General features: G+C 31.0%; 2 protein-coding genes across 3 annotated transcripts; one reads left to right on the top strand and one right to left on the bottom strand.

The window, feature by feature from the left end:
* Positions 1-1,125: 1,125 nt before the first annotated feature.
* Positions 1,126-14,758, top strand: LOC122512128 (transcription factor cwo-like). Of its 2 annotated transcripts, XM_043627795.1 has the most exons (5): positions 1,126-2,195; positions 7,239-7,368; positions 11,912-12,095; positions 12,219-12,455; positions 12,725-14,758. In XM_043627795.1, exons 1-5 carry the CDS (start codon positions 2,131-2,133, stop codon positions 13,255-13,257), a joined length of 1,149 nt encoding a protein of 382 aa, XP_043483730.1. In that variant the 5' UTR covers positions 1,126-2,130; the 3' UTR covers positions 13,258-14,758. The 2 variants fall into 2 exon arrangements, with proteins under 2 accessions (XP_043483730.1, XP_043483731.1); XM_043627796.1 differs by lacking the exons at positions 1,126-2,195; positions 7,239-7,368 and adding an exon at positions 9,686-11,764.
* A 259-nt stretch (positions 14,759-15,017) lies between these two features.
* Positions 15,018-18,621, bottom strand: LOC122512127 (elongation factor 1-alpha). Its single transcript, XM_043627794.1, has 4 exons — positions 18,477-18,621; positions 16,424-17,266; positions 15,841-16,334; positions 15,018-15,763 (listed from the first exon to the last, which is right to left on the bottom strand). The coding sequence occupies exons 2-4, from the start codon at positions 17,244-17,246 to the stop codon at positions 15,695-15,697; spliced, it is 1,386 nt and encodes a 461-aa protein (XP_043483729.1). The 5' UTR covers positions 17,247-17,266; positions 18,477-18,621; the 3' UTR covers positions 15,018-15,694.
* Between the last annotated feature and the right edge of the window lie 1,582 nt (positions 18,622-20,203).

Raw genomic sequence — 20,203 nt, 5'->3', positions numbered from 1 at the left:
TCACAAGAATTGAAAATGATGATCATCATTATATAACGAGGAAATGTGTGTAGAGCTCTCAAATTATAACATTGCTTTGAGTATTTCGTTTTGATGAGGAAATTTTCTTATGAGAAAATATAGCATTAACATATGGACTTTGTGGATGAACAATGCAGTTCGAAATCAGTAATATGTTTGCAATTATCTCTATTATGAGAATTTGTCTAAAATTTAAAATTTCATAAAGTTTGTTGAGTATCTTAAAGTTTCTTTTGGTGAAAGACCTTGATGAGTAGATAAGGTTGAAAATTTAGTAAAGAATCTTGTATAGTGGCGTATAGACAGAGATTATATTTTGCTAGACAGAATAATGAAAAAAGATTGCAAAGCAAAGTTCTTATGTTGGAAGAGAAGAGAAGAGAAGAGAAGAAGCAATGAATACAGTGTTAGTGGCACAAGATGAGGTGGAAAGGTATAAATGCGTGAGAGGTCGAGCGGGTGGGGTGTGGTTGTGTCTGGGTGAGGTGGGGGGCAAGAGGGAAAGGTTGAACGAGCGAGCGCGTGACGGTACACGTGACTGGGAGCACACAGTGCTCGCGTGACCGGTCCCATGACGTCATAAGCACGTGGTACGATGCATGCCCAAGTCCTGTCCACCAAACTTGGCTGATAGTCACTGAACTCCGCCGAATGCCGATTTTTATGTCTCTCATTGTCAGCACTGTCTTCTTGTTTTCGCTTCAAAATTATTTCTTCAATCATTACTTAAACATTTTCCTCACGTTCCTTCCTCACAGTTTTCAAAATCTGTTCAAAATTATTTTTTCTCAGAAAAATCTAATTTTTTGCTCTGTTAATTGAATCTCATGGCCCTGAAGAAAGAGAGTCGCACCTGCTGCATTCTGAATCTTAAATTCTTATTGGCGGGCATGAAACTTGAAGTTACAAAGCTTTTTTTAACTTTTCTTCATATCTCGAATTCAAATACTTGATACTTTGTTTTATTTGACTTATTTCATCCTAAATAACTATTTCGATCGGGTGATAAATTCATATACATATATATTAATATAATTAAATGAAAAACTGCAAAATTAAATTTTCAAGGAAAAAAGTTTCAGTTTGGTAAAAATATTGAAGTCTTCAGTTTTCTTCAAGCATAATTTGTGAAATGTTTCCAAAGATGATAAATGAATAAAATTTATTTTAAAATTCTGAGGGACTAAAAATCACTCCAAAAGTTATGAGAGTGTGAGATTCGTGTATTTTTCAAGTGGACCCACTCCAGGGGGATTTAAAGAGTCGATTAATATCAAGTATACACTCTGCATCTCTTCTTCTTCGTGTTTCATCCTTTTGTAAGAAGGAATTTCGCGGACGCGAGTCAACGGCCTTATCTCTCTTCCCCTCCCAATTTCTCTTACTCCTCCTTTCTTGTCTCTTTCCAGTTCCCAAGCCATGACACACGACAATGCCTCAAAGGCAACGAGACTCTGCAGGTTCGATTAAAAAATCCCTACGCGAAATTCCACGCGTCAAATAAAAATAGAAAAGTTATTTCTTCGATTCTTACTCTTACAAGTGGCTTCTTTCGTTCATTGGGAAACTTACATTTATGATCTTGATACTTTTATGAATTGCTCCTCTCGCAAGGTGTCTCACTCACTACTCGTGAGTGAATACACGGGGGAGTTTCTACGGAGAACGCGTTGCGCGTTTATACGTTACGTCGTGAACGCGAGTGAAAAGTCGTGGGCGATTCCCGAGTGTCGGCCTTCCTTCCTTCCTCGACCTCTTCGATGTGCCACAGTGCCAGTGAGTTAGTGGCGGCGAACCTAACCTAAAGTCGTGTCCGATCAAGCGAACAAGGAGGTTTCAAATTGTGTGACGTTCCTCTTTTTCAGTACTTTTCTCAGTGAATTAACTGAATGTGTGTTATTTGCGAGAATCGCGAAAATCCATACTTACTGTTTTCTGTGCACGTGTACTGTGAACTTGATTCGAATGATAACTTTATTTTCGTCCAGGAATATTGCTCTTCTTCCTCTGAATTTTACACTTATTCAAGTGACAAGTCTCAACAGTGATTATAATCAGTGCCAGTTGTTTTGTTTTTAATCCGTTTCAATTATTATTCTATGCGTCAAAATGATGGACACTCAGAACTATTGGGAGGATAATTCCGCTCATTCCATGCAGGTCAAGTATGAAAGGTGAGTAAATGTATCAATTACTTTTAAATTTTAATTACATATAAATACTTTTAGTTTAATCAATTTTTAATTTTTAACATTCCTTTAACAATTAAATATTTAATGCAAACAGTATTGTGAATCTTTTTTTCTTCTTTTTTAAATGCACTTGTCGACCGATGACTCCGAAAGTACTATTCACAACAGTTACAAATATAAACAAGTGTTATTGAAAAGTAAAAATAGTGTTACCCGAAAAATGTCTTTCTCAACAATGAAAATGAAAAATAAAACTTGTTTATAACAATTATACTTTGTGGAAAGTAGACACAATTATGTAATTTAGCTTTCTAATTTTGGATGTGCTATTTTCTTTATAAGAAGTCTGTGAATTTTAAGAATTTTTTATAAAAATTTAGCATTTCATTTTTATTTTTGGGAGCTTGATTCTGAAAACTCGAAACCTCAATTAAAAGATAGTTTATCTTTTAAACATATTCTAAAATATTTATATTTTCTTTGCAATTCATTAGACACACGTGTGAAATAGGTTGAAAATAAAATTAAGTCTTCTAAAAACATAATAGTAGAAATGTCGAAAAGTTTTCAGTTCAAATTGGAGTTCATTTTTTGAATACACATTTTATTAAAGAACTTTACGATAATCAAAGTTTTATGAATCAATAATTGATTTTCGAATTTTATTATTGGAAAATTGATTTTTATAAAATTAGTTACAAAACTGCGCTCTTTAATATATTTCGAATTTGATTAATTTCTACCATACAATGGAAAGTTACAACTCTTCGTCAACGTCAGGTGTCATTTTTAATGAATTTTGCATGTATTTAAGGTTACCAAAAATTTATATCATGTGATAAGATAATCCCGAGGTTGCATTTACAGATATGATTCTCACAGGAGAAAAAAAATTTATTAACAATATATAAGATGAATTTTTTTTTATTTTAAACGTTTTTTTTTTAAATTTGAAAGATATTTTTTCTCAAAGGCTTTATGTAGTTGCTATAAAGTTCGATACATATTATATTTGAAATGGAGTAAATTTAGAGCATGACACGCTGAGTGAATATTTTATATGACAATGACGTCAGGATGTAAGACTAAACAAATCTAGTGAACATGTATAAAATTCTTTATAGAACGGATTATTCCTATGCTTTTATGAAAAGTTTGTTATAGGCCATTGACACTTTATTGAACGAGACAGATTTATTTGTTCATTATATCTATACTTGTACCCAATGGTAACTAACTTGAATGATAAGTGTCTCTATTTAAGTCCTTAAGGTTATTTTTGTTTCAAACTTATATTGTTAGTTCTGCTATAAGCTTGCGGCTTTATAATTCTATAACTGCAGCACATAAAGATTCAAGTTTTGCATGTCTAATATAACAAGTGTAAAAATAATCAATTGAAAAAGTTTTGTAAAGAAATTGATCGCATACGTAAAATGTTCTTGTTCTGAAACGAAATTTTCCATTGTTGATGCGATTTCAAGGTATCAAATATGATAAGACATTTTTCCTTTTGCTTATTTATTTTCTTTTTCTTAATGAAAAAATAGGTTTTTAATAAATTAACAGAAATCTGGGATTATTAATTATTATGTGTCAGATAAAAATGGACAGAACCTTTAGTAGGAGAATTGTAAACTTTTTTTATAGAGTTTTCTACGGAATAATCTAGTTTTAATGACATAAACATGAAAGGTATCGTGGTTTTTAAATACAAGAAAATATTATGCTTTATTTTCTGCACCGCATTCGGAAGTGGATGGGGCATTAACGCAGAGGCCCACTATTACTGGCCGCTACTACTTGCGAGTGATACCTAGAAAACTATTAATGTCCAACTTTCTTTTTTTAAAAAGTCAAATCACAGTATAATGAATAATATATAAATAGTCATATCAAAAATTGAAATTCGTCCGAAGCGACTTGAGCTGACGAACTTTGAAATTAATTTCTTATATTCACCTGATGAGTCTATACAATTAACGCATTGTTACGTATATAGATAATGGATTTAGTTCTTCGAGCTTTGTAAAGATGGAAAATTTTAATGCCATTTATACATTTCTGATAAAGAACGAAGTGTGAAAAAGTTGCATGTTCATTTCATATAATAATTATTAAAATACAGTTACCTTGTTAATTATATACATTTAATTTGTTATTACTTATTTTTTGCTTTTTGTATTAAAGATATTGAATTTAAATTTGGAAATAATAATTTAATTGAAATTACATTGGTGCTTGCTTGCTCAAAATAAATGTAATGTGTAAAAAAAGTTTGTCGCCTGTTTGTGTAGACTTTTATTGGGGTCGAGCACTGACTCTAGACTCGTATAATAGCTCTATTTTAAGACGTTAAATATTCCTAGGTGTGCATCGTGTGAGATTCCGCGACTCAAATCTATGCGACTCAAGTGTGATTTAATTATAGATCACAGATCAAGAAGAATTATCAAAATTATAATTAATACAAGAAGTGTGTAAATTTTCTTATAAGTAAAGTAAAGACTTTTGAAAAATTATTACATCTATTATTTATGATAAAAGTGGGTATTAATATTGATAATACTTATATATCACAGGTAATTTTTTCGGATATGAAAGCTATATTTGCCAAAACAAAGAGAAAAATTATTAAATTATAAAGAAAAATTGATGATGTATTATATTTTTTTAGCTTTTTAAAAATTGAAATAAAAGTTTAAAGTAATTTAAACCGATATCTTGATAATTTAAAACTAACAATAAGGTATATACTGCTTAGGAAGAGTATTTTTACAATGAAATTTAAACGATAGTGGCGGGAATTACGTACAAAGGGTTACATATTCACTGTATCTGTATACATAGTGAAGTCACGTTGCAAGCCACGCGGTTGGTATTTTTATGAATGTGCAAACACAACTCTGCACCTATATATAATTTACTTTATTTATATATTACTATCAAATAAATAATAAACATGAATTTCTGTTCATTTAAAACTTTTTTCTTCGAGGAACAAAATAAAATATACTACATATATTAAAATAAATATAGTACAACTTTATTTCATGTTTTGATTGCTGGATTTTTATTAAACTTGGATATTTATTTTTAAAAAATTATTTTTTAGTTGGTAGAAGCAATGAAATAAAATTCTTGAGATGGTGTTTTAATTGTGTAAGTAATACATGCAGTTGTTAACTGAACGCGACAATCGCGAAAGTGAATGTACTCTACGGTGGGTATATGGTAAGGTCGAACAAGGACGTGTGTCGCGCATTGCATTTTTGAGCTTGGATTCTTACTCCCATTTAGTTGCTCTATTATTATGTATGGATCCTGAATTAATATATGTAGGTATACACTATACACATCGCAGCCCATTCAACTGTGACGTTCAACGAGGTATTAGTTTTGCAACATCAGATGATTCTGTTTTTCTTTCATAATTGAATCTTGAATTAGAAGAAACATTTGATTTCACATCAAAGGCTTGTTACATACTTGTCATAATTCAAATTTTCTATTTTTTATTTTTAAGTTAGACATCTGGGTAACAATACTAACTTGTTATAAGTTGTAAATTTTAACAATTTATTTGAATTTTCAAAATTTGCAAATAAAGTAAAATTTTAAATTCCTATCTATTAATATAAATACATACATATTTATATAAGGATTTAATAATAAGGCCGTGACGAATGATATATAAAAGTTTCTCCATCTCGGAGCTGAGTTGTGAATTTGAATATAGTATTACCCTTCATTTCACCTAACCTTCAATAATAACCAATGAAATCAAATGAAATCAATAAGAGCCTCATTCATATACAACATCTAGTATTCATCTTTTCAACCCTGTGAGTTTTTCTAAGGATATCAAATTGGGAAAAACTCATATCGTTTTTTGTTTCAATTTGCCATCCTTAGAAAAACTGCACTGAAAAACTGTTATCCTAATTTAGTGTGAGAGAGCCAAACTCTCTCACTAAATAAAAACACATTAAATATAATAATGAAACTGAAATTTCGAATACAAAAATTCTAATATCGTTTCATTTGAAATTATACTTCAGTTTTCACAATGAATTTTTCGAATAGAGAATGAATTGTTTTGCATAGTTTCCGCGACCAGTTGCCTCACGTGTAAGTGCACATGAAGATCGTGTAGGTATATCTATATACATATTATGGTATACTTGACATAACTACAATAATAAACATTACAGTATATTCGTATACAATAAAAGAAAAGTTCACTGTAACTCATATTTACAAAGAATTTAATTCTTTATTATTTTCAATAAGAATTGTATGCATAAAACAATAACAATTATTAAATACAACTTAAGATTTGCGGATAAATTTTTAAAGTCCAAAAGCTGCAATTAAAAATTATTTAACTTAATTAATAAAATTAAATAAAATTAAAAAATTGTTTAATTTAATAAATTTTTTAAAAATCTTTATGGGATTTTTAGATTGTATTTTCCAAAGAATATGTAATTTTTAGTTTCTAGTTGTAAGTATCAATATATCTACTCCTTTTAAACATCCAGTTTTCTTAGTGAAATTTAATTTTTTAATTCCAATAAAACAACACTTGGAAAAATATATAACAATATTTAATGATTAATGCATTATTACATATGAATAATTTTTCCATCGCATATCTATCCTCAAAGCAGAAAATGGATATAGTTATTATATAGTATAAGGGTTATTGACTGAACTGTCTATCAAGAATCGCACAGTTTTATACAATACATATAGAACACGTTCATTATATAGAGATTAAAAGCAAATGAATATATCTCCCGGTGAGTTCACTTGACGATAAACTGATAAATAGGAGAATCGATAAGCCTTTACCTATTTGAAAAAGGAACTTTAGCTTCAATTTACACGTTCATTAATATTTTTATGTAAATTTCATCTAATTTTAAAAGTTGATAATTTTACCTTTCTGATTTTATATTCTTTAATATGCTTAAATATAATTAGTTTTCTATGTTACAAAAACTGTTTTTATAATTTTAGTTTGGATGCTAGATCATGCAAGGACGACATCTATAGAATGGGGATCGGTGCAGGATATTGTGAAGGAAATTTAAATTTTGCAACCGCCTCAGAGGATGATGAAATTTATACAAAGAAAAAAGTCTCAAGAGTGAGTATAAAAAAGTATAATTGTTTATAATTGTTTTTTAAGCCAAAAGTATATTCTTTTAAAATTGAAAATAATGTGAGTCAATTACACTTTGCTTACTTGTCTTATTATATATATGAAGTAATTTAAGGAAGTATCCGCAGTATCTTAAGAGTTCAATTCTGGTGCAATCAAGTAATATATATTTATATTCAGAGAAAAAAGATTTTCGCTCTATATATTTCAGTGAATGTTGTTTCTTCATATGTAAATTATCAAATTTTTCTCCATTTGCCGCTGAAACGTAGATTAATTAAAACTTTTGAGGAAGTAAAAATTTTACAAAAATCATAATCATATAAATGCACTTATATTTTCTAAATTCTCATGGGTATTTTTTCTTTTTATGTAAGTCATTTGTTTTTATTTGGGAAACAAATAAAAGATAAAAAAAAGGTCTCGTGAATTAAGAGTATTACCAGAAAGATAAGATTCAGAAAAGCATTCACTTAATAGCTCCTCGAGCGAATACACAATCGACGCGACGCTTTGCCATTTCCATCATATATATATTGGGTAATAGACAAGTGAACCGTATATCAATTTACTAAAATGTAAACAGTGCAAGATTTTCGAAAATTATGCGTTTACCATTCAATTTTTCTCTTCTCGAAAAAGTTTTCTTTTGCTATAAAATCTTGACGAAGTAGGTACAGAATTTTCTTTCGAATTAGCGACTACTTTTTATTTTTAATAGAAAAGGGATTTTTGCAACAATCAATTTCCATCTTTACAAATTTTTTACTATTTCAATTTCAAGAAATTTTGCAGATGTACATCGAGTATTTAAAATGATCGTTGCTGAATTTAAGTAAGATTTTCATTTTACTGTGAAAATTTAAATTAAAATTCACTGAAATTATATATTTTTTTGAAGTCTGCGTACGTGATTAGTTGCACGAAAATTCTACGTTATTCGATTCATCATTTGTTAATCTGTTCATTCCCGTGAGTTAAGTAAATTATCGATTTTCCTCTACATACACTGTCTTGTACTTGAATAAAAAGTTGGAAGATTATTTTCTTCTGAAAATACAGCTAAACAAAATCAAAAATAATTATCCGCCATTGTGAATGGACATTACTATTAAAATATGAATAATTGATGCAAATATATTTATTTTTAAAAAGGAATGATAGAGAAAATTAATGTTATACTTGGAGCACTCAAAACATAGGCAGATCAAAACGAATTGATATTTTTTTGTAATTTTGTGTTTGTAGGTTGAATTATATCAATGAATCAGATTAAAAATTATGTGTTTATCTTGGTATTTTATAATTTTATGTATGTTGACTTTAATTTTAAAACTCGAAATTTAATTTATTACTAAGGAAATAGTATGTTATTAACAACAATGGTTATTAATTATTATTGCAGTATATATATTTGCTTTAAATTCCAAAATGGCAAGTGATTATAAAAACAAGACACGTGTTGGTGAGTCGACGATATTTTTGCTGTAGCAGTCTAGTCACAAGAATATAATCAAGTCACATGTTTCTTTTCACGTATTTTATCTTTCACGATGAGTATTGATCAGCGAGTCACACGGTAAACCACAGGACTACTAATGATGCTTTGACCTAAAAATCTGATGATTAATCTGTCAAATTTCAAAAATAAAATTCTTCTCCTCTGCTTTCATAAATGTAAACTTTTTAATTTTATATTTCTAAATTTTTATTAAAAAAAAAGAAAAAATACAAATCGAAAAATAATTGTCATCTTATGAAAAATTGTTGACTTTAATTTATTTGAAAAGTTAAGCAACAATTATTTGATTAAATTCGTATTTGATAATACTGTGTAAATACATTGTGAATATAAAAATAATATATACGGTAAAAATTCGAGACATTGAGACAAGTAGTCTCTTAACCTTGAGTCTTTCAAACGAGATACTATTTTCGCAATCTTGTTGACTCTTGTAAAAACAACAAGAATACTTTAAAAAGTAAGAATTCTTAATTTAGTATACATATATGCCTCATGTCAAGACGTGTCAAGATGTGTTATATTACATTTTTCGCAGATGTTGAAAAACTTGAACTATTTCAGTGTTCTTTAATGTTGCCAATGCAATTTCAGTCACGCGAGTTGATTTCTTTTCTCGCATGCGTGCCATTATTTAGAATTATTTATGGATAGAAAAATATATTTATTGCGATTAATAAAAAATTTTTTCATAAAATTCAGTTTCATTTATGGGAAAACCAATTTGAATTTTAGGTTTTTAAAAATGCGTTTAATTTGGGTATTTTTGTCATTATGATTTAAAAGAAATTGAAATGTTTTTAGACCTTCAATTCTTGGAGGCAGTGCTAAATAAGGTCGTCATTGACATTTATTAAAAATGCAAATTCTGTCACCATAAAAATAAATTAAAAGAAAACGAAGAAGAAAGAACAGTGTAAGGTTAATTAGTCCCGTGGTTTTAAAAGTTATTGTTTTAAATAAATACATAAGTGGAGAATAAAAGATTCGTGAAAATACATTTGTTTATGGGAGAAATGCATAAGAAAGAATAAAAAAAAGGAAAGCAGAAAATATGCAAGTTGAATGAGGTCGAGTTATCGACAGTCCGGATTGATCCAGTCGCAATGATCGCAGAGCTTGCTATAAACGATTCTATTATGGTTGAGTTTATCAATATGCATGACCGCCTTGGACCCCAAAGGTCTCTGTTATTTCAAATGATAACCGGGCTTTACTGGATTTCTCTGCAGAAAATTTCTTTTATCGCTAGTATGCTCAATTCCAAGGGTTACTCGTTATTAGTCAACGAAAAATTATGACCTACTGCATTCAACTGGTGTGTTATCGTTTACTTAATTTTTCAATTTTAAAAAATTTAAATTCTTATACTTTTAGAAATGTTATTTTGTCTATGTCACTTATACATCTCGTTGCAAGTGTGCTGCACGATGTAATAAAATTGAAAGAAAACAGGTGATTACTAAGCAACTTGTCTAAGTCGTCACGTGTATTCGCACATGCTTTCCTGTTTGCAATCTTAACGGCACATTTTCAGTTATAACGTGTACAGTAAGTTGTCAAGTAGTGCAATTTTTCCTATATTTTTTTATCAAATAATAAGTTATTTTAAAGTTTGACAAGTATTTTGCAACATTGTAGGCAACCATTTTTCTTACGAACAAGATAACGTTTGTCGCTTCTTAAAAAAATGTAGAAAAAAAATTAATCTAATTACACGAAAGTGAATGATAATTAGAAAAGTAAAACAAAAATTTGCTCCATATAATTAAGTGCCTAATTACTGTCTCGACCTAATCACTATTACACTGCTTGAAAAGCTTGAAAAGATTCTTGAAGAAGGTGATATCAGCCCGACCCCCGACATTTTTTAGTCGAGTCGACTCGTGACAAATATCTATACTTGTTATCCCACACGTGTACAATATTCTGACGTGCGGTGATAAACTTGTTGTTTCATTATGAATCGCAGAGGGGATTCTTGTAATATTTTTAGACACTCAATTTAATACCACGTCTTTACTTTAATGGAATTTGTAAATTCAATTTTTCTCATTTATTTCCTCAACTATCAATTATAAAACAGACATGATTTTCAAGTAATGAAAAAAGGTTACAAATTCTATTCTCAAAATTACATTTAAGCGTTAAAAATAGATGAAAGAAAAAAATGACAAAGTAAGTGAAATTTTAATTGAGAAGTTTAATTATAATATGTAAATTGGACTAAATTCAAAATAAGTATTGAAAAGCCTATAAATAAACTGTCGAGGAAACTCGTGCGACAAAATTATGATCACGTGTAGGGTGTAACAAATCGTGTAACATATATACACGTGATGAGAAAGACGTCACACGAGCTAGAAGAGTGTTGGCATTTGAAATGATACAGAAAACGTGTGTGTAAGAAAATTAATCACAATCGTCCGAGAAATTCAGGCTATATGGCATCAGCATCGCAAGCGAGGCTGTAGCTATTCTTCAGTCTGCAAAAATACTTTTACCGAGAAACAAGTGCTCGACTTTGTCGCGCTTCATACAATCCTTTAAATATCTATTGTTAATAAAAACAATGTTTTCTTGAAATAGGGTTTATTCTTGAAAAGAATTATATATTTTTTAAAAAACTTATCGCAGTGATTACTAAGGTTTTAAAACAATTTTTTTTTAATCATCGACTGGGATTATATTGAAAGAGTGTTGGTAAATGTTGAGTTGTATTTATTATTAAGAACAATGGTCACACATAGTATGGATAATATTTTAAGTATGCAGTATTATACGCCTGCAAATCTAGAAGAAATGTCTCTTAATATTTCTTTACCTCCGAGAAAGAAGCGTTGTTTGAATAATAAAGAGGTATTTTTTATTTACAAATATATTTATGTATTTAAAACTTTAAATATATTTTAAGTATTTTTATAAAAAGGAAAATTCGGAATTCAGACAAATTAATCTTTTGCTATTATTTTCTTGAATTAATTGAATACTTGTTTATTTTTTCAGCAAGATCCAATGTCTCATAGGATAATAGAAAAGAGAAGAAGAGATCGTATGAACAATTGTTTGGCTGATCTCAGTAGACTAATCCCGGCTGAATACTTGAAGAAAGGTAGAGGAAGAGTGGAAAAAACGGAAATCATTGAGATGGCGATTCGTCACATGAAACATCTTCAAGATGTTCGACAAGGTATTTATTTTCTTTTCCAAATATTGTGTACAGTTGGAATGTGATTTTTTATAAAGTTGAGAAAATTGAATTTATGGAAGATTAATGGATTAATTAAATGTGAATTAATGCAATTTGCTTCAGACTCGAAGCATTCGACTGCAAATTCAGTTCACACGCATCCCGAGGATAGTGTGGACAGTGTGCCTCATTCACCGACAACGTCAATCGCAGCCGAACATTATAGACTTGGCTTTCAGGAATGTTTAAGTGAGACGATGCACTTTCTTGTGGAGGTCGAGGGTTTTTTCGCCAGAGACTCTCTTTGTGTACAACTCATCGGTCACTTGCAACAACACTGTGAGAAAATTTTAGCCACGAGTAAGTAACATTCAGACAAAACAAAAAAGTAACTATCTTTATTTCTGAAATTAAACGAAAATCTAATCAAATTGAAACTTGAAGTATAAATCGTAGAGGCTTAATTTCAGGGTTGACACGCAACCTGAAAAAACCTGGAAAACCTGGAAATGTCAGGTAATTTGAAATGAGCAAAAGCGTGCCAAAGCGTGGCAAAGCGTGGCAACCCTGAATTTAAATACCTAAATAAAGAATTGAAAAATTGTAAAACGTTCGAACGTTATTTTCAGGCGACAGACTTGGCTTTCCTCATCCAGACCTGCCATCATCAATCGAATCAACGAATGCCAATTTCATTCATTCCACCATTCCAACAGTGTGTCTTCAGAGCAATCAATCATCCGATCATTGTTCAAGTTCAGGAGTGAGTTCACTCAGTGACACTGAGCGTCCGAGACCTATCGTGCCACCTACAACCGACGACAGTGATCACAGCAACCACAGTTCCTCGCACAGTGGACCTTCCGCGACAAGGCCGCAAAACTACAAATTCAAGAGTTCCATCAAACAGAGATTCTCCGCAGAGAGAATAAAGTCTAGTCCGCCTCCTGTCCTAGAGAAGCCCCATGGCGTCCCGATATTCGCACTTCACGACGGAGGTGCTTTCTACATCCCGTTGACGGTGGAATCCTCCTTGCTGAGGCCGCATCTCACGTTTATTCCCGACACGGGTCCAGACACGGTCCTCCATCCCGTTACAATATCAGTCAATTTTAATCATTCGCAGCCTCCTGCATGGTCCCATCATAGTCCCACTCGTTAAATTTCGTTAAATTTCGTTAAATTTCGTTAAATTCTAATTCGCGTTCATTTCTTTTCTTCGATTTATTCGCAATCTCGATCTTCCACTTTGCTGCCATTTATTTAGATGTCGAATTTTACTATATATATTTTACTATAAAAATCACAAGCGACCGACTCTTTAATTTAATGATTCATCGGAAAAGAATATTCAAAAATTCCCTCTTCTTACATTTTATTTAAAATGTTTTATATTTATTTAACATGAAAAAAATATCCCTCTAAATCTCAATGTTAAGGAACTTTTTTTCATTTATGAAAACTTTCCCTTCTCTCCTGTTTTGATTTTTCCGATAAATTACAGCACTGTTTAAAAGAATTGAATTTAATCTCTAAATTAAAACAAAATTATACAAAGGTATTTGCAGATTCTTGTCAAAAAATTAAAATTGTGATAATATACATACAAATCTGCATATTTAGAATTTTCAATGTTTTTCTTGATATTTTTCTAATTTCAAGTTTCACTTGAAACTATATATTTAGTTTTTTTTTGTTGAAAAAAGAAAATTATTTAAATTTTATTTATATTGCATTTTGAATGCACAAAAAACTACATTTTAGAAACTTGTAACATTAATATAAATTTAATGAATCTGTGGTTTCAAGGAAAATAAAATTTCCAACATTATGTTTAAAAGGCATAATGAATGTCGACATATTTTGAATAATTACGAGGCTGTGTGTTGCTTTAGCATTTATGAATTTGACACAAAATAATGAGACATCGAGAATTTGAAGAATTTGTACTTTAAGAATTGTGGTTCGTCAAAGGTTTATTTCATTTATTTCAAATATGTAGTAATATTGAAATTTCTCACGAATCTTCTGAATTTGATTCGAATATGAACATTCGATTGGTTTATTGTTTTCTGAAAATTTATGCTATATTAAGTTATAGTGATTACTTACAAGTTATCATTTTTCAATCAGTATTAATTTATGTTGTTCAGTTTTTCAATCTCTTTTATTAACACGGAAAAATATTTTTAAAAAATGTGGTAAAAAGAATTAAAATTTTTATTTCATTTGTGTTGAAAATATTTATCTACTGAAATACGTTTTGTAAAATATTGGTATATCTGAAATTTTAAGAATTATTAATTTTATTTGCAAATAAAAATTACATGTTTATTCTGTTCAGTAAAGTAACTGAAATTTTTTCTTGCGTGTTAGAAAAAGCATTTTTGCAAAAATCGTAAAGAACTATATTTGCGGTGTGAACGAAATAGTTAAATTTTAAGAATTACGAATTCCATAATGTGATGATTACGCCATATCAGACTAAAGGAAAGTGCCCTATTATTATTCATCTAATTGACGTCCTATAAAGAAGGAAATTTGTAACAAATCAATAACATTAAATTCCTGTAAGATTACATTAAACATTTTTGTACATATATAACATTGATTGTAAAATTTATCAAGAATTTATTCGAGAATAAATTATATATTTATCATAAGTGTCTTTATTTTTAATTATAGTTTTAAAAATATTAGAGGTTTGGAATGATAGTCAGATTTGCAATTGAATTTTTTTTATTACATCAACATAATTATTTCTAAGGGTCGGAAAATAATAATAAAACGCATCTATAGGTAAGAGGCGATTAAGATGTATCATCAGTAGTTTAAAAATCCAATTTGCACCATTAATAATGTAAACATTTTATGAAAATTGTCACGTGATATTTTTTTAAACTATAGGTACATAATTATATAGTTAATACAGTCATGAGTATAAATATAAAACAATTAACAAAACGATGATTATAAATAATAACAAACATACATATTTTATATAATAATTAATAATATTTCGAAACTTATATATCAGCCTTGATCAATCTCATCGTAAAGAATGATTTTTAAAAATTGAATAAAAAAACTAAAGGGATGCGAGGCCAGCATTTTGTTATAAACACACATAGTAAGAAAAATGTAATGTTTCAGTAAAACATGTTTCTCTCAAATTGAAAAAGAAATTTTTTGACAGTTGTAAAAACTTTTGTCTCGATTGCCTCATTTCAGTTCACAAATATTTCACATCCCCGCAGTTATATTTGAATTAAAAATTTAACTACACTGAGTGTATTCAAGGAAACTGAGTAATATTTTGACCATTAATTGGACTTTGCACTTTGCCAATTTTAACGTACAACGGACAATTGTTAAATTGAATGCTAGCATATGTGGGGAGTGCGAGGGGCGTGGGTGAATTGAATATGCAAATTCGGATAAATGCGAGGATTCAATACTACCGGGTAATGTAGAGGGGGTAAAAACAAGAAAGAAGTGTCGTTACTTGAAAAAGTCGAAAAGAATGACGCAAGTATGGAAAATTGCGCTCCAGATTTTTGGAGGATTTTCTTTGGGTATCTTCCGAGGAAGCTTGATGGTTACTTTTTCTTCTGGGCCTTCTCCGCGGCTTTTGTAACCTTGCCCTGAGTATCTTTGAAATTGACGCTCTGTCGGGAGAAGAGAAAATAATTATTTATTATTGTTAATTTCTTGGGACTCTATTTAAACAGTGCAGCATTCCTACCTTAATGACACCGACAGCAACAGTTTGGCGCATGTCACGAACGGCAAATCTGCCCAGGGGTGGAAATTCTTGGAATGCTTCGACACACATAGGCTTGGTTGGCTGTAGCATGACAATGGCAGCGTCTCCACTTTTGATGCTCTTCGGATTTTCTTCAGTGGTTTTGCCGGTTCGACGGTCGCACTTTTCCTTGATCTCGGCGAATTTGCAGGCAATGTGAGCGGTGTGACAGTCCAACACTGGAGTGTATCCGTTGCTGATTTGTCCAGGGTGGTTGAGGACAATCACTTGGGCAGTGAAGTCGGCCGCCCCTTTGGGTGGTTGGTTCTTCGAATCGCCCGCCACGTAACCGCGCCTCAATTCCTTCACTGAAATATTCTTCACATTGAAGCCGACATTGTCCCCAGGCAGAGCCTCTGTCAAAGCTTCGTGATGCATCTCGACGGACTTCACTTCGGTTGTCAAAGCAGCTGGAGCGAATGTCACGAGCATTCCTGCGAACATACATCATCGTAAACTATCTGTTAAAACTGAAAAAATACTCTTGACACTTTTTATAGTGTCAAGCTTATAGAATAGTCACCTGGTTTCAGAATGCCAGTTTCGACGCGTCCCACGGGAACGGTTCCAATCCCTCCAATCTTGTAGACATCCTGCAGAGGAAGTCGCAAAGCCTTATCAGTTGGTCGAGACGGAGGCAGAATAGCATCCAGCGCCTCAATTAGAGTCTTCCCATCAGCATTTCCGTCCTTGCGCTCCACTTTCCATCCCTTGTACCAAGCAGTCTTCGGAGACGGCTCGAGCATGTTATCCCCATGCCATCCGGAAATGGGAACAAAAGCAACGGAAGAAGTGTTGTAACCAATTTTCTTGATGTACGACGAGACCTCTTTTTTGATTTCCTCGAAGCGACTCTCGGAGTACGGCGGATCGGTCATGTCCATTTTGTTGACCCCGACAATCAGTTGCTTCACTCCCAGAGTGAATGCCAGAAGAGCATGTTCACGAGTCTGTCCATTCTTTGAAATGCCAGCCTCGAACTCTCCAATTCCCGCTGCGACAATTAATACTGCACAATCGGCTTGACTTGTCCCGGTAATCATATTCTTTATAAAATCACGATGACCTGGTGCATCAATTATAGTGACGTAATACTTGGCCGTTTCAAACTTCCACAGAGCAATATCAATAGTGATACCACGTTCGCGTTCCGCCTTGAGCTTGTCCAACACCCAAGCGTACTTAAAGGAACCCTTTCCCATTTCCTGAGCCTCTTTTTCAAATTTTTCAATCGTTCGTTTATCAATGCCGCCGCATTTGTAAATCAAGTGGCCGGTCGTTGTTGACTTTCCCGAGTCGACATGGCCAATGACCACAATGTTTATGTGAATCTTTTCCTTCCCCATTATTGATGATTCAAGACTTCCTGTAAAATTACAAAAAATCAATATTTTTTATATTATATATTAATATTAATATTCTTTTAAATCATTCTCTCATCATTTCCAGGGCTCGAACTAGGTCCGTAAATCCAGTAAAAGTCCGTAACTTTGCTTGAAGTATGTGAAAATCCGTTTTTTTTTTAAGTCAGTAAAGTCAATAAAATCAAAAATTTTTTTAAATTCTTATTCGAAATTCGATTATTTTCAAAAGTTTTCCTCAATTTATGACTATTTTAATATTATCATTTTTAATTCTCTTTATTTTTTTGTGCAGTAATATCAACTATCAGTAGTGTCTGACCGAACGGTTACTTGCATCACTTATTATTTAAGGATTCAATCAGAACACCCTGTCTGACTGATCATTTACTTGTACCACTTGAGAAAAACTGAGGACCTCAAACTATTCAAGAAACTACTCAAGTATTTTCAAAAAATCGTTCAAATTAAATTCTAATTAAAGCATTGAGTTGAAGGATTAAACTTGCTTTCTAATAATTATACAGCTTCATTGGAAATATTTTACCATTCAATGATAGAACACATAAAGAGGGCATTAAACTCCGACCCCGGCTTTATACGCCCACCTCCCAACCAGAAGCTATATTGTTCTTCCAAAAAAACAATTTCAAAATAACATCTTAAATTAATTATATTAATTCGAATAAGTAAGAAAATTACCTTTTGCATAAATTTTCATATATTCATTTTTTCATGTATTGATAATCTAAAACTACTTATAATATTAATAATCTATTTTTGCAAACTATACATGCTACGAACTAAAATTAAAATAATTTTATTGATTTTATTTCAAAAGGGGGGGGGGGGGAAATTCTCTATAAAAAAATAAATCTAATCCGATTAATCATTCTGAAGACTAGGGGAGAGAAAACAAGATTTCGCAAGTGTTACACACTGGATTTAATTTAAAAATACTAAATCAAAGTTGGACTTGTCAGTTGAATTTGATAATATGGTCTTTTTTTACAGAATTAATTTACGATAGAAATCAGAATGAGAGGGTAGGAGGAAGCAAGGTGGTTTTAGTTGTCTGACAGACCGGGAAATCAATATGCGGTGGTCGTCGAGGGTTGAACCGGTGAGTCTTGAGCTTTCGTGATCAACTACCTTGTTATCGAAAATTTAACAATTCACATTTTATACACATTCCCATTCAGTAGCAAAACTCACCGAGTCGATGACGAAGTCACCGAAATTATTTTTCTAGGCTCGATGAAATTTCTTGACTTAGGTCACTAGTCGCGCGGGATAAACGGGTGTATTCTGACACTCTCTGTGACAATCCGGCTCTTGGCTTCGCGCATGATCCAAAAAACATGGCCGCCTTTTCAGTTTAATCAGTAAAACAGAGGGAGACCTAACAATATGTATATATGTATATACATGTATAAAGGTTCTCTTATTTCAATTTTTAAATTTAATCGATAATTATTTTTTTTAAAGGCGCTTTCGTTTTCTTGCTGCGAACAAATTTAATTGTTACTGATTTGTTTTTGAATACTAATTTGATTATACATTCAGAAGAAGAAAAGTCGTTGACATTATTAGTTGCGTTGTCAAATGTTTCCAAACAATTTAATAGTTGGCACAGTAAACTAAAGAATGTTAGTCACAAGTGAATGCTATAGATGTAAATAACCGGATGTCAATTTGGAACTGTGCCATATTTTTACATTCATCACATACTTTAGATTAGGAAAATCTTGACTATATATACATTACTAATTTTTAATTTTTTCGACTTTTGCCTAATGTATTTTTAATTTTTTACGATTATACCTAAAAGTTGTAAAATGTTTAATTGTATTAAAAAATGTTAGTATTTACATAATTATTCACCTTGTAATATAGAATTAAGAATTATTTTTAGTACAATAAAGGAATTTTATTTTTGAACATAATAATTATTAATCATCAATCTAAAACCTTCGATTGAATTGTAATATATACACGTGACACTTCTCTTTTGCTGAGAATCCGGGTGCGTAAAAGCTGATCAAATGGGTTCAAAAATCTTAAATTATTTTTCTTGCATCTAAAAAATTTTATTTTCTCAAGTTTTTGCAGATATGTACTATATTGTAGGTACTATATTGTACATATCTGCAAAACCCTCAGAAAATAAAATTCTTTGAGATTTAAGAGTTTTGTTAAAAAAAAAAAAATTTGAGCGCTAATTTCTTCTGATATGCTTAAATATTTTCTGAAAGGAATAGTCGATTTTTCAATGAGATATTTGGAATGACTCATTTTTGATTATATACTCCATTCGTTCATTTTTCGTGCCAAAATATAAATTTGTTGCGCACTTCTTTAATATATAATATAATCGACGTTTTCTCGTTTGTTTTCCTTATTATTGTTTATTTTTATATAATTAAAAAGTAAAATAGAATTTGTTATACTTTACGAAATAGGAAGTGCTTCTATAATTACAATCTTTACTTGAAAATGTATATTTAAAAATAAGAACGATATCGATTTATTGTGAATAATTGAAGAAAAACTCTGGTCTGACTAAAGCACTGTTCGTATCCCTTGTTTATAGTAAATATTTTCAATTTTTTTAAAAACCACCTGAATTCAGCTAGTCAATGTTATTAATAATAAAAAGTGTTTATATGTAATATTTAGAATATTTAAATTCCAAAGAAGAACGAAGGCGCCAAGGCTTTTCAGGTAAAATGGTCTCGCGGATGTAAATATTGTCATCGCGTGGATGACGTGCGTTGGAGTATATAAAAAAGAAGTAAACAACCACCGATTCTTTGAATATGAATTATCTAAGTTAATTTTAGTAGCTTTTGAAATAGTTTTAGAATGAGAGTGCGTTGAGGAATGTTAGATTACTATTGAGGGGCCCACGCTTTCAGTGACGTCTGTTTCATTCAAGCGCA

Source organism: Leptopilina heterotoma, unplaced genomic scaffold (genome assembly GCF_015476425.1).
Source record: "Leptopilina heterotoma isolate Lh14 unplaced genomic scaffold, ASM1547642v1 Lhet_95, whole genome shotgun sequence".
NCBI classification, from domain to species: domain Eukaryota; kingdom Metazoa; phylum Arthropoda; class Insecta; order Hymenoptera; family Figitidae; genus Leptopilina; species Leptopilina heterotoma.
This window is presented reverse-complemented; position numbering and strand designations above follow the sequence as displayed.